The sequence below is a fragment of the Melopsittacus undulatus genome, chromosome 4, assembly GCF_012275295.1.
Source record: "Melopsittacus undulatus isolate bMelUnd1 chromosome 4, bMelUnd1.mat.Z, whole genome shotgun sequence".
Taxonomy (NCBI): Eukaryota; Metazoa; Chordata; class Aves; order Psittaciformes; family Psittaculidae; genus Melopsittacus; species Melopsittacus undulatus.
This window is the reverse complement of record NC_047530.1, coordinates 59,316,366-59,331,379: the sequence shown is the minus strand read 5'-3', so window position 1 is coordinate 59,331,379 and position 15,014 is coordinate 59,316,366. Positions and strand designations below refer to the sequence as shown.

Genomic DNA, 15,014 nt, shown 5'->3' with positions numbered 1-15,014 from the left:
TCCTCAGCACAAGCATGGGGACCACAGTGGGTTAGCCTCTGCCCCGAGCACCATCAACGGGATGTTTTATGGAATCAAGGGGCAGAGTCTCTTGTCTCCATTTGTGTTCCCTGTCCACAGCTCACCCCTCCCTGATTGCATCTGCCCTCCCTGCCAGGCTGGGGACACCACGGACACCACTCTGCACATCGCGGTTCTCCAGGACACAGGTACGGCTTGGCCAGCTGCTGCCAAGCACAACATTTAATAACCAAACTCCCCCTGCTTTTCCTTTGGGAAAAGCTCTCAGCTTGCTTCTAGAAGCACAGCTCTCTTGAAGACTTCTAACCCTCTGTCATTCAGTTGTCAATAGGCACAGCACAACAGGACATGTTTGGTCCTCAGTCATGTGGAAATGTTGCACAGAAATAAATAATCCAGTCACAGGCTGCTATGGGCCAGTCACGTGCACTGGAAAACAGCCCCAGCGACACTTACCATCTTTGCCGAGAAGGATGCAGGGATGACAGACTGATTGGAGAGGTGGAGGGTTCGGGAAGCATCTTGTAGAACCTGGATGCTGCCAAAATTTATCTGGCTTGGCTGCACATGGACAACTGGTCCTTCTCCAGTGCTCAAGAAATGGATTTTCTGCTCCAGGAGGCAGGCAGGAAGGAAAGAGAAAAAAACAACAGGGAAAGTTTAGAATGACTGCACAGCTCTAAGGGTGCTCGTAGGCTGAGGGAATTCTGACTGTTTGAAGCTGTCAGGGTTGTGAGGTTGAAACAGAAACGCTGGAGCAAAGGTGGTACCTGGAGTGGTCCCTGCGGATCTGAAAGTCACAAGATCCCATTATGAGGGGATACAGAACCCCCATCTCCCATGCATGCTTTTCACACCTCCTCATTGCTGTCACCTCTCCTTCCTCCACCCTGTGCCTACGCTTGCTCCTTCTAATGCTCCATCTTGCCATAAATCACCCTCCCTGACTGCTGCAGCTGCATGGCCACACTGCACAGGAACTTCTTCACCCTTCCCAGAGTCTCTCCTGGGGAAACCAGCACAGGTTGGAAGCAAAGCTCTTCACAGTAAAGATCATGAAAGTTAGTTGCCTCTCATTTGTGCTTGTGTGCATTCCTGCTATTAGTTCTTTATTGCATTCAGACATTCATTATTAATTGCATCATTCAAGCAGTATTTTTTCTGTTGACAGCCTGAGACCAAACAGTTTGTTCCTGCAGGAGGGGCACAAACCAGAGGAGGAGGAATGTGGATCCTTTTGCTAAACCCCCCTCTCACATCACTAAAACCAAGGAGAAGTTATCCAGTCTGGCTGGATTTCTCCAGCTCCAAACACCCCAAGCCTTAAGCAGGCTTGGACAGCCTGAAGAAGGGAAGGTTTTAGAGAGACCTTAAAGCAGCTTCCAGGGGCAAAAGGGGCCAACAGGAAACCTGGAGAGGGCCTTTGGGTAAGGGCCTGTGGGGACAGAACAAGAGAGAATGGCTCTAAATTGACGGCAGGGGTCATCAAGATAGGATCCTGGGAAGAAGTTCTTCCCTGTGAGAGGTGGTGAGGCTCTGGCACAGATTGCCCAGAGGAGCTATGGCTGGCACGGATTGCCCAGAGGAGCTGTGGCTGCCCCATCCCTGGCACTATTCAAGGCCAGCTTTGATGTGGCTTGGAGCTACCAGGTTTAGTGGAAGGTGTCCCTGACTGTGGCAGGGAGTTTGAACTGGATGAGCTTTGAGGTCCCTTCCAACCCAAACCAGTCGGAGGTGCTGTAATATCTTGCTTTCTGCAATATATGGGACAGCCACCATCCTCCAGCTGAATTGCTCACCCTTTGGGCAAAACATTGACATGTTCACCTCCACATCAAAAAGATTAAGTTAAGGTGAACTTTGAAACTACAAACTGTTAGCCCAAGGGTAAAAGCTGTGCAAGAAACCAGCAGTTAAAAAGCAGCTCACAGTTAAACAACTGGTTGGTTATTCTAGTGGGGAGAAACTTTCCTCTTCAAAGGAAATATTCCTTCTATACAAATAGAAGTTGCTCCTAAGAGCAACTGTGGTCAAACTTCAGACCTCCAGCACTGCCTGGCCTTCCTGTTGACTCTTTGCACGCATATCCACAACAGGCTGGAGTGGAGATACTTGGTGGCATCCAGGGGGTTTAGTAGCAGCATTTCTGTTCACTTTAAGAAAAGTTTAAAGCCCTGCAAGTGCTTTCAACATGTCAGCCTTATTTTTCATTGCAGACAGCATCAGGTTCCCAGCAACCCTCTGACATCCTCTTTCATGCTCCAAGATTGGACAAGACATTTTAAAACAACTGCTTCAAAAGTTACTACCGTTTTAAGGTTTCATTAACTAGACTTGTTCTCTGTTTCAGCCAGATGAAGCCAGGAGACTACAGACTCCATCCCCTTGTCTACATTTTGTTGTCATTGCTGCTGTTGCAAACAACATCCTTCAGCAGGCTTCAGCCCAGGAAGGCTTTGCCTCATCCACTTCCAAGCTTGGTGGACAAACAAAGACTCTGTGCTCCAGATGCAAGCGGTGTGCAGACTCTGGTGTCCTTGGTGGGGCTTTTGGCAAGGAGATCTGATGGATGGATGTTGCTCACACATGATGGACCTGACTTTCGGCAAAGCTGCATTCCAGCTCTGGACAGAACATCCCTTTGGCACCGTTTCCAACACAGCGCTCGCTGTAGCTGCTTTCAGGGTGTCCCTGCCTGCTCCTCAACACAAGTTCTAATGAAGCAGCAGTTGCTGTTCAGCTGTAACAAACACAGCAGAATGCAAGAGCCAGGGACTGCTCTGGGTTTCAGGTTAGGCTTGGTATCCTGTCTCACATACCCGTAATTATATGCTGTGTCAGACACTTCCGTACTGACACGTGCAAGCGTCAGACACACCACCTAAGGAGATACCAGCCTCCCTCTTCTCCAGGAATTAGTGTTGCTTAGGCCATGAATCCCTGCTTTCCTTGCAGACAACAGCTATAGATCATTTTCCCTGGAAGAACCCCTGTACGCTTTACATCCCACCAAGATGAGAGGCACAAAGGCACACGGCTGCCCCAGCACTCACCAGTGGGGATTTCTTACTCCCAAACACAGCAACATGAGCAACGGTGTCCTGCTTTCCCGTCACCTGGACTTCCAGTGTGAACGGGATCTCCACCGAGCTGTGAGGCTGGAGAATCCCACGGGGCTCAGGGCTGGAGTACCACACAGCAGCAGCCTCCTTGTTCTCCTAGAAGGGACAGAATCAAACACGACTTCAGAGTGACCTTTGAGGAAACTTTCAACTCTTTAACATCTACTGCAACGGCAACTCACACATGTCGAAAAACCCCTACGAGAAAGCAGAAAGGCACAACTCAAGATGCAAGAAATGCATGGCTTCAGCATCCTGAGGGGGTCCAAAAGCTGCTGCCTCTACAACCCCCCATCCCGTGCTGGCAGCCTCCTTGCAGCAGCTTTTCACAACCCTACAAGTTCTACTGCATTGAAAGCATCCCCAAGACTAGAATATAATCCGCTTCCCAGAGAGTTTAAGCTGCTTCCTGAAGTTGATCTGCCGGTAGCTTCCTGTTCCCAGCAAACCTTTAGGGTTGAATACAAATCAGCCACATCTTAACCAAACCAGGTTTTTCCCTAACAAACCCCTAGGTGGCATTGGAGGCAAGAGGCGGATGTGATGCCAAACCTGAGGAAGAGCCCAGTAGCAGCCTGGAAGGTTGCTGTCGTTCACAAGGGTCAGCATCTGCTGATAAGGGACTTTGAGACAGCATCGTCCAAATGTCACAGCCGGCTGGAGCACTCGCAGTGGGGGAACTACACATCTAGGCAGAGAGATGAGCAAAAGGCAATTAGAGTCTGAGACAGTGTTGCTTACTTGTTTGTTTCTCAAGAAGAACCAAATGGAGCATGACACATTTGTCACTGTCAAACAGACATTTGATACCCCTACAGTGACCAACAGCCTTTCCTTTCTTTTCACCCAACAACCTCTTGCAAAAAGGGGCAGACCCTGAGTCTCAGCATCACAAAAGCTGCTCAGTGCCCACGCAGAGCATGGTGCCCTGTCCCAAGTCAGCTTTGTCCCCCCTTTGCCCCAGGAGGCTTGCAAGGACCCTCTCAATGGCCCCAGCAAGGTGTGAGCTCTGAGAGAGCTTTCCCACTGAGGAGGAGCAGCGCTCGCCAAGGCTCCAGGAACACCAGACTCCAGTGGCTCAGGGAAAACACTGCCGTGTCCCTGCCTGAAATCCAGCCCTTTACCCCAGCAATGCAGGGGGTAGGCCACCACCTGCCCTGCGCCCTCAGCGATAACCCTCTCCTAGGTCCTGTGCCTGCCTTGGTCCTTTCCCCACGGCTCCACACACCAGCTGCTCCCATTTGCACTTGTTCTACACAACTGCACAACTCTGCCTGGCAGAGGGAACAGCACCAGTGAACTGCATCCCTCTTGCCATTGAACTGACACCCACCGCAGCACAACAGGCCTGAATCTGGCTGAAGCACTAACAGGCCAATAAGGAACAGAATCACAGTTTCCTGTAGGAAAAGGCTCTAGGCTGTGCCTGTGGCTGAGCGCAAGTGCTGCTCATCATGGACTGCTTTCCATGTGCTGCTCTTCTCCTCTCTAGCTGGGCAGAACTAGCTCATTGAGCAATGCTCCTCGTTTGGAGCTGGAGCCTGCCACCTCTATGCAAGGCAGCACCACTTGCTTGTGGCAGATGCACAGGGAAAGAAGATGGGCTGCAAGGGAAGCGCTGGTACCTGGCTCTGATGGGCAGCGATAACACCTCTCTGCCAACACCATCCACATCTACCACCAGGGCCAGCTTGTATCTCTTCACGGTGTTGGAGCACAGGGTGACCTGGAAGACAAGAGCATCAAATACGTCATCACTCCCAAACCCCATTGGCCATATGCAGTGCCCTCCAGATCTCATTCCACAGCAAGGAAAGGAAGGATTTAGCAGATCTTAGGAAGATGAGATACCACAAAGACGTTCTTCCCTGTGCGGGTGCTGAGGCCCTGGCACAGGTTGCTCCAGAGAAGCTGTGACTGCCCCATCCCTGGCGGTGTTCAAGGCCAGTTTGGATGTGGCTTGGAGCAACCTCGTCTGCTGGAAGGTGTCCCTGCCCGTGGCAGGGGGTTGGAACTGCATGAGCTGTAAGGTCTCTTCCAACCCAAACCAGGATAGGATTCTATGATGTTTGCCTTTAATTCTTCTGCCGGTTCATGCGCAGAGCACAGTCTCTGGCAGTAACAGAAGTCTTTGGACAATATCTGAATTACTGAACACACTTTGCCGTTGCCAGGGCAGATGTAGAGCCCAACACTAGTGCACATCTCTTACTTGCATGACGCTCAGAGCCAGCAGTGCTAAAGCCCCCTCAACATCACTGAAGCTCCAGCTCCACCTCTGAAGCACACAGGGCTGGGCTCTTCCCGTACCTGGATATCCAAGTGTCCCTTGGAGCAGACAGTCCCTCTGAAGGGCCTGATAGTAAATTCAGCTGGCTTGTTGGCACCTCGTCCTCTCTTTCTCCACGACAGACCAGTGCACTCTGACACCTGAGCAAAACTGGTCACGCTGGGTGCTCCCAAACCGTCCCCGGGAATGCGAAGGTTGAAGTTGAAGGGCACCGGGGAAGTGTTAGTGAGGCGGCAGCACAGGGTGCGAGGAAAGCCTGGGAAAAGGAAACAACAGGAGTTTATTATCCCTTGATTCCTGGGCTGGACATCCTGCTGTGATAAAACTGCACTTGCAGTTTGCCTCCTTTCAATGGCAATTGCAGCTGATTGAGAAGCTCTGTGGGGAAGTCGTCGTCAATGAAGTTCCCTTTTATGCTTGTCACACAGAAATGCCCACTCTGTGTGATGCTCAACACCACAATGTCTCTCTCTAACTGGCAGGAGCTCTCACCTCCCCCAAACCAGCACCAATTCCTTCTCAACGATGACAGTGCATCCAGAACATTGACTCCGAAAAGTCAATTCAGAAAATCCCTGTCAACTCCTCATACACCCCCACAGTTTTCAAGAGGTAAAAGCAGTATGTTGAAATCGGGAAGAATTTGGGAGCCACAGCATGATGCTGAGCACTCTAAAGCACTTTCTCCAGACAGGAACCTCGATGCATCTCCTGGCTTGGGACAACCAAGACTGAGCCCGTGACAGCTCACAGCCCACTTGACTGGAAGCAAACCTGAAGCTTGCTCAAGAACAAGCAGGACAGCAGGACCTATGTCTCACCCTCCCCAAGGAGTGGGGACACACAGCCATGCTGCACACTGGATTTTGTTACCCCACAAAGGCTGATGTGGCTTCAGCTTTGGTACTTGCTTTCCATCATGGAAGCCACTGACACAATCACAGCTGACCTGGGGGCTGAGGCCACATTTCAACTTTGGACCGTCTCAGTGAGAAGTCCTTTGCGAGACTGAGACAGAGAACCAGAATGTGCATCTCAGTGGAGATGCTCTGGGTGCACAGGCCTTTTGGTGGGGAAGGAGAAGCCCGTGTCTGAAGACATGGGTGCCCAATGCAGAGCTCCTGCTTGGCCATGTTACCTGGGAGCTGACAACGAGTTGGCCTCACAGCACTAATTGATTTCTCACGCTAATAGGCAGGTGGGTAAATGGTGCCCTTGCCTCTCAACAGCAAAATCCACCCAGGGCACCTACAACTTGCCTTCAACTCCCTTCTCCAGTTGTCCCGGGACAAGCGACACTCTCACAGTTGTTCTTTTGACAAGGACTGGGAGACTGGGGCTGGAATGACTGTCAGGGACACCAGAGAACACTGACTTTCTACTCCTTAGGTTCTATTTGAACCATTCAATTGTCTCTGTGCCATTCTGTCTGGTTCTCTTTGATCTCATGATGGCAAAACACTGCCTAGCAGCTGGCAGGCCTGCTTTTGACATGCTGAAGGTGGCTATGGGGGAACACAAGTGACAATGCTGTCCTGGCCAAGTGCTCCATTTGGATAAGGCTCAGACCTCCCACCCTGCAGCCCAAGCCCAGGGCACACTCACCGAAGGAGACTTCACCAAAGTGGAGGGATGATACATCGAAATGAAACGCTGGCCCAATGACACAGCCACTGCGAGGACAAAGGCAGAGGAGACATTGCCTTGGTTAAAGAGAACTGCAAAGCCTTCAGCTTTCCTTACCATTCCGGTGGGTAAAAGCCAGCCTGAGAACCTCAGCGGGTTTCAAATCAACCCCTCACCCTCATGCTCAGCACAGCATCCAGCTGCACAGGAGGCAGCCAAAGCAAAGTGGTCAGTAGCCCATAGCTGCTGGTGGGGCTTGGGGCACAGTGTCATGCAGGGTATGCCCCCAAGTTGCTGAGGGCCTGATGAAGAACACCAAACAAGTGATGGCTGCGTGCCTCAGTTTCCCCATCTGTAATGTGTTGGACACACGTGTGTCCCCAGTAAAGCAGAGTTGATGGAACTACCCTTTCCAGCCACAGCTGTCCTGCTTTGGCATTTCTTAGCTGGAACTGCTCTTTCCATGGAGTACAGGAAAACCTTTCTCAGAAGATCTTGACCCACACAATCATTATGGGGGCAGGACTTTGAGACATGAAGCCAGGGGAGCCCCAAACATCCCTTGATAACAGCAACAACAGTTCAACACAGTGGACAGTTGAAACTTGGAGGAAAGTATCAGCTCATCACCAGTGCACCAGCTGACACATCCAAGAGCAACACATCTTACACCACCCAACAGAGAAGCCTAAAATCATCTACGTTGGAAAAGACCTTTCAGATCATCAAGTCCAACTGTCACCCCAGCACTGCCAAGGCCACTACTAAACCATGTCACTAAGAGCCTCGTCTACACGGTTTGGGAACACTTCCAGGGATGCTGACTCCATTGCTGCCCGGGCCAGCTTGTTCCAATGCCCGAGCACCCTTTTGGGGAGAAACTCTTCCTAACATCCAGTCTAAAACTGCCCTGCACAGATTGAGGCCACTTCCTCTTGTCCTTTCCCTTGTTACTTGGGAGAAGAGACCAGACACCTCCTGGCTCCATCCTCCTTTCAACTACTTGCAGGGATAATGAAACCTGAACCCACCACATCACCTCACCTGCCCTTAAATTCAGCAGACTTTAAGGCTCCAATCTCCAGCACTCACCAGCATCCACTTGAATCACCATGTGAAGCTGCACAACACCCATTCATTTATTTCACAGTTGATGCCAACCAATGTCAGCTCTGCCTCTCAGTTCAAAATCAAGGACCACAGCAAATGCTCTGTTCAACCCAAACTATTCCACGGCTCCCTCTTGCTGACAGTTACACTTCATTTGCTGCTGCAGTTGCAAGGAGTAAGGGTCAAAATGGAGTCAAGGTTAGTGTGGGCTCTTAGTGTGGGGATGCCAGGATGAGAGCCAAGGTCAAGACCTCAGACAAGCCTTTTCTTTCTCTGCTTCATCAGCAAATGAGGTAGGTGGGAGATGATTACCCAGACAGAGCTACAAATGTGACCACCAAGCTCTTAGAACCCTCCTCACCTCACAGTCAGTGTCAGAGGCTCAGGGGATCCCTTCACACTGAACTGGAATTCTTCTGTGAACTGCCCCAGGACAGTGGCATTGAAGGAGATCCGGATGACCTGATGCTCCAAAGGCAAAAGCATGCCCTCCCGGGGGGCAAAGGTGAAGCAGGAGTCCAGAGCTCTCTCCGGATACACCACGCTGAAGGGAGCCTCAGTAACTCCTCTGTTGAGCAGGAGCACCTGCAGCAGCAGCAAGAAAGCAACATGGAAATACATGAAGAATCCTCTTTACTTACTGAAGGCTCACTTCTTTTCTACTTTAGCAATTAACATCTGTAAAAGGCAGAAGATGCTGAGTGCTGATGCCAAATACAACAGGACAAGTTCTGCCTCAGGGCTTTTTCATGCAAAGCAGGGATAACTTCAGACAAACAGAGCTACTCTGGCCTTACTCCCCTGACACAGAGCACTCCACTTGACCTGCAGTGGCAAGGACCTGCTCAGCACCACCAACTTGATTCAGACACATCCCACACCTCCACCAGGCTCACTGCTGCCCACGAGCCATCCGGATCCACCCCATGCCCTGCGACCCGTCCTGCTCACCCCATAGCTGTGGCTTGAGCCAACAAACACCTTCCCAACGCTCAGCTGGTTGCAGCTCAGTTCCACCTGGGGCCCGACGCCTTCCCCGCTGATGCACAGGGGCAGCCTGGTCTCACAGCCTGTGGAGGGAAATCTCTGTGAGCGCAATTCCTTCTGCTACCCGGCACTTTCCAGGTTGTCTCAGTGCTGCTGCCGGTCCCTGGCCTGCATGGAACCACCTCCAGATGCTCCAGGAGAAGATACGGGACCCATCTCGTCCCTCAGGAGATCAGCCTTGGGGCTGGTTTCTCATTTCTAACCAACCCCCTGGGATGGTGTCTCAGAGAACCACTGAATGGTTTGCGTTGGAAAGGACCTCAAGATCTTCCACTTCCAGCCCCTTGCCATGGACAGCGACACCTTCCACTAGACCAGGCTGCTCCAAGTCCCATCCAGCCTGAACTTGAACATTGCCAGGGATGGAGCAACTTCCTTGGGCAGCCTGTTCCAGTGCCTCACCACTCTCACAGCAAACAATTTCTTCTGGATATCTAAAGTAAATCTCCCCTGTTTAAGCTCAAACCCATCACCCCTTGTCTCATCTCGCCAGTCCCCCATGAAGAGTCTCCCTCCAGCCCTGGAAAACCAGCCCTCTCATTGAACAGATCACATAAGCCAGACATGTACTGCTAACATGCACATCCCTTGGTGCAAAGGCAACCGAGACCTCAAGGCTTACAGCCAAACTCCAGGGTGGCTTCTTTCCCTCAGATTTGCTAGAGATGACAGAGCACAAGATCTTCAGTCTGAAAGCTGCTCTCAGCCACTGAAGCCTGAATCCTGGCTCAAATTTTGGATGAGATCTCACTGCCATCCCATTCTACTCTGCACACAAGCCGAGCAGCACCAGGAGGAGGAGAGAGCCACACAACCAAGACTCATCTTGGAGGTAAATGGTCTACAGGCTCCTGGTGCTCCTTCGTTAAAGCTGTGTGTGTTGCAAATGCTGGCAACCTGTGCCGGGAAAGCTTATTCCTTAACTGCTTTGTCTCTTCTGGGGTCAGGAAGCCAGAGCCAGGCATCCTGAGCCCTGGCCTCGGACAGGAGACCACCGGGAACCGCAGGTACAGCGGCATGTGCCAGCACTGTCCTCTTGAGCCCTCCAGAGATACAGGAGATCCCAGTGGGCTGGAAGAGTGTTTGTATCTTCTCTGTGGGAACAGGAGCAGGAGGAAGGAGCTGTACCTGAGATGTCACAGTAGGCTGCCTCTTGGTAGACTCTGGCTTCTTTGGGCTTAAAGATCACATTGATTTCAAGTGAAGAATTTGGCAAGATATCTCCCTCCTGAAACAGAAGTGACAGCAAACCATTTATCTTCAAACAGCACATTCTTGTTGTCACTAAAGCCCTGTAAGCCTTTATTTAGAGCATCAGCAAAGAGCAAGGAGCAAGCAACACTTGTCAACAGAATTTATAGGAGAGCTTGGAAGCAGCTGCAGAAACACCTTCCAAAGTCCCTCGCCTTTACTGGCACCCGGAAGGGGCATTTTGTTACCCTCAGAAGAGACTGAGCTCTGGCTCAGGGATTTAAGTCTGGGCCACACTACCAGTTTCTGCAACTGTCTGCTGCTTCCTCAGGGTCTTCTCTCTCTGCTGCTCTCCCACAGGATCCTGGCACTGGTGCTCAGGCCCAGGAAGCCTTGTCACACATTTCAGCAGGCATCCCTGCTTTCTATAGGCTCTCACTTCCTCCAACTGCTTTAAGCAAAGGCACCTCGTACAGCCCTTCAGCCCCTAGCATTACAAATACACTTGACGTAAGTAGCTACACCTCTGGCAACCGTAATAACGCTCTACAGGAATTCAATATTGAGTTGACGGAAGCAGATAAAAAGAACAGAGTCATTTTTCTATCCGCTCTGCTCTTGTCTATTCTCAGGAATTTGCCCAGAAGCGCCTTGAACTGACTGGAGCCTCCAGCACTCCTGCAGCATCAATATTTACTAGCTACGGTTCTGCCACTGACACAGCACTGACAGCTTAGAGGACAGCCCCCACAAAAATTAAAGAGCTACAACATGGGAAGTTATTGGCCTGCAGCTGCAAGTAGTTCCCTGATGCACAACCTGCTCTGAGTCAGGAGAACACGGGCAAGGACAGGCAGAGAAGAACCCTTTCAAACACCAACCGGCCAGTAACTGCAAAAGTCTGAAAGAGTAAAGTCACTTGGATTCTTCTGAAAACCTGCAGAAAGTCCCCATGTGGGACAGGAGACACTGCCCATGACACAAAGCCCTTGCTGCCCTGGCCTCCTCCCATTCCTGCATCCCCATTCCTCTAGCCAGGGCAGCTGGAGCTGGCTCAGTGCCTCAAGGCATCTGTCTGACTCTGCAGTTGATCCCGGCCCCAGATAACCCAAACTCAACATCACAACGCTGAGCTGCCACTGCACCAAAAAGTACAGCTTCAGCAAGAACCTGGAGAACACTGCAAAGGTGCATCTCAAACAGTGAGGAGTGCAAAGGAGAGCCCAGCAGGGTTACTCCGAGTGCCCAAGGCCCTGGGGGCATGATTTGCGCCATACCGAGACCACACTGACTGCTGGCATCATTCTGTACACACTCTTTAACTAGTGCGGGAGGGAGCTTAGAGCTTTGGGCACGTGCCATTGCTTCCTTTACAAGCTAATCAGAGGAGGGTGCAGCACACACACCCCCTTGCTAGGGATGATGCCTTGCTGGCCACCAAGCACCACAAAGCCATCCAGTGAGGCACCACGATCCTCACAAGGGACACATCTCCATACATCCAAGGTGCTGCTGGGTCCCAAGGCACAGCCAGATTAGACTTCTCTAAGGCACCTGAGGAACAAGCTTATGGGCTAGCACTAAAGCCTCTCCTTTTCTAGGGATCAGCACAGCTCTCAGAAACAATCCTAACACAGCACCCCTACTGGAGCCTTGCATTCATATCCTCCATCCCAAGAGAACTGACCCAGCACTTAACAGGCTCAGGTCTACTGAGCTCCTGACAGGAAATCAGCATCCAGCCGGATTCAGTGTATTGGCATGGAAACTTTTGGCAGTCTCTCCACAGAGACATTCCCTGGATCAGCAGGGAAGCTGTAAGCCAGAGCATTTAACTCCGATGACGGAAGGCCAGGAGAAATCATCAGTTACACTTTATCCTACTATTCCATGGCCAACCACATTCTTGAAAGACAGACCTATACTGGGAAACCCTTCAGCACTTCTCCCTTCATTACTGCTCTAGGGCAGACCACAAAAGCAGAACACTATTTCTCTCGGGAAATTAAAATAGGCTGTTGAAGAGGTTCTTCACATGCTTGCTACTCCCCAGCAAAAAGAACTGCTGGATAAAAGGATGCACTTCATCCCCCACCCTTGCACACTTGTGACACATGCGGATGAGCCTCGTGACACCACAGGAGCCAGCGCTCTGCCCACGAGAGCAGGTTCTCTAGAGGATGGCAGCTGAGGCAGAGTATAGAGAACTACCACGGATGCTACCTAGGACAGCAATAAAGCTCTGCAGTGCTCTCAACAGGACACTGCAACACTCCTGGCTTCACGGCAGGCTCAGGCTGTGACCGGCAGGTGCCCTAAAACACAGACGGTGGCTGCGTGGTGATACAGCACAAACCCCTCAGCTCTCGGACCCTGGCTTTGCTGCACCAGAAAGCAACGGCACCCAGGAGGGGAAGGCACACCACGACTCACAGCTACACAAGTGATGCCTGGGCAAGAGCCAATGCTAATTACACACAGATCCTATTGCTCCTTCCTCAGCCCCTAAATGGTGAGAATCTGTGACACCCCCCCCCAGCTGCCGAAGAAGAAGCTAGCCTTCAAAAGCTGCCCACTGCCAGCTGGGGCTGCCCAAGCCACTTGCTTTGCTTTGCAGAGGTGGAAGGTGAGCCACGGAAACCAAGCCAGTGCTCACAGCAAACAATACCCAAAGACTGAGCTGGCAAAGGCAGCACCGTCATGACATCCAGAGCGCATCCTCTTAGTTCAGGGCACTCAGGAGAAAGGCAGTGCCAAAGCCAACATCTGCCTCTATCCACAAATGACTCAACTCTCAGCCCCCACTGGAAATGGGGCCTCTGCCAAAACCTGAAGGGCTTTGCAGGATCCTCTCATTTGGATGGGGACCAGCTTGGCTCCCAGCTGAGGTGGACATTTGCGGGAACAAACAACACCGCTACCTGCTGGCCCAGCCTCTGGATCAACAACAGCAGCACTTTCATAACCTGGACGTCTGCAAGACTGCCTCCACCAGCTCAAAGTTAGCACATGGCCCTGAGGAGTCAATGACAGGCAAGCACAGGGCATGGTTGCTTGTCAAGGTCAGTGCCATGGTAATAAATCCTTGCCCTCCCTTGCCTCTCATTTCCCTTTCCAAGGAGCCAGCTCCCACGGGTCGCAACGTGACTTACAGCTAAGCTGTGGTGGGGAGGATGCAGCACAAAGCAAGGACTTTGTCCTGTGGTAGCCACCTGAGCTTCCATCACAGCTGCTTCTGCTGACATCTCACAGGCATTTGCAGAAAGAAATTAGATACAACGCGAGATGTGCTGGGAAAGTCAGAGCTGCACAACAGCTCCTTCCCCACGGGCCTGGAAGCTGCTCCAAATGTTCCTGCTCACATGGCAAGTCCCAAAGCACTGCCTCCTCTGTCCTGGTCTGATCTGCAGCCGGGACTTAACCCTAGACACGCTGAAGTGACCTGCTGCAGCTTCTGCAGACAGCAACACCTGAAATACAGGCAGCTGATGCTCCTCTTAGCACAGTGACTGGAATGAAGCAGGAGCCCTGGGGCACACTCCAGAACCAGCTCTCACACACCACAGGATGCTCTGAAGGCTCAGCTCAGCAGCTCCCACTCTCCCCAATATCCCTGCTGCTCTGACACAGTCTCTTGCTCACATCGTGCTGCTGCCAGCTACAGTGCTGTGAGACCGCACTTGTGCTGGCACTGGTGGCTCTCAGCCTTACATGCGCTGCAGGAGCAAGCAAGAAGAGAACAGCAGCCCCTTCCTCAAAAACAAAATCAAAACATAAACTAGTTTCACCCACTGGAAAAGAAAGAAGAGGTTGGGATTATTCCAGGCTTCACTCCAAGATGAGAAGGGATGTTGCCCTGCTCAGACAGCAGCCATTCTTCAGACAGCTCTCTAGCAGGTTAAAAGCCATCTCCTTTTCAATCAGGCTCCTTGCTACGCCTTCTTCCCCAGTGGAGCACCCAGAATATTCCCCATCGCCCCCTGTGCACTGTGCTTAGAAAGATCTGCCTACCTTGTTACAGGCTGAAATATTCCAGCACAGCAGTATCTGGCAGCCAGCATGGAAGCTTTGCTCTACCCAGCGTGAAGGAGTCTTGCAGAAGGGATTCAACAGGACAATGAAGCCATCAGACGATGATGGCAGACACTGCTCTCTTTGGAAGGACACACGGAGGGTGCACCAAGCACTTACCTGTGTCATAGTGAACAATCATGGGACTTGTATAAACACCGGTCTTTGGTGGGTGAAATTCCACCGTGACTTGCATCGCTTCTCCAACACCAAGAGTCCCAATGGAGGGATCCACAGAGAAAGGGCTGCAACACAAAGAGAGAGATCTGGGCCCTCCGTTAACTTTGCAGTCTAGTTCACTTCAGCTCTCTTGTGTAAGCAAGGAGCAAGCAAACCACAGGCGGTACAAGAAAACCAGAGCATCCAGGATCAGAAACAGAGCGGGTGACTCTCCCTGCTGAAGAGAAGATCACGTGCAGAACAATCCCATGCAGAAGAACCCTGCAGAAGATCCCATGGCATAACATGACCTCAGCCCCCCATCCTCTGCACACAGTTCTCAGCTCTTCACCTCTGCCATCCAGTTACTCACAATT

The 15,014-nt window shown here is 51.6% G+C and overlaps 1 protein-coding gene across 1 annotated transcript in view; it reads right to left on the bottom strand.

Annotated features, from left to right (window-relative positions):
- LOC101869402 (hydrocephalus-inducing protein homolog) overlaps positions 1 to 15,014 on the bottom strand; it is a gene marked incomplete at its 3' end in the record, with an annotated part of 46,760 nt that overhangs the window by 18,957 nt on the left and 12,789 nt on the right. The window contains 11 exon segments of the mRNA XM_034061317.1: positions 478 to 630; positions 3,075 to 3,239; positions 3,696 to 3,831; positions 4,769 to 4,869; positions 5,454 to 5,689; positions 7,039 to 7,106; positions 8,531 to 8,754; positions 9,121 to 9,239; positions 10,345 to 10,444; positions 14,119 to 14,123; positions 14,599 to 14,723. Of these exon segments, the coding sequence (XP_033917208.1) occupies positions 478 to 630; positions 3,075 to 3,239; positions 3,696 to 3,831; positions 4,769 to 4,869; positions 5,454 to 5,689; positions 7,039 to 7,106; positions 8,531 to 8,754; positions 9,121 to 9,239; positions 10,345 to 10,444; positions 14,119 to 14,123; positions 14,599 to 14,723 (1,432 nt within the window).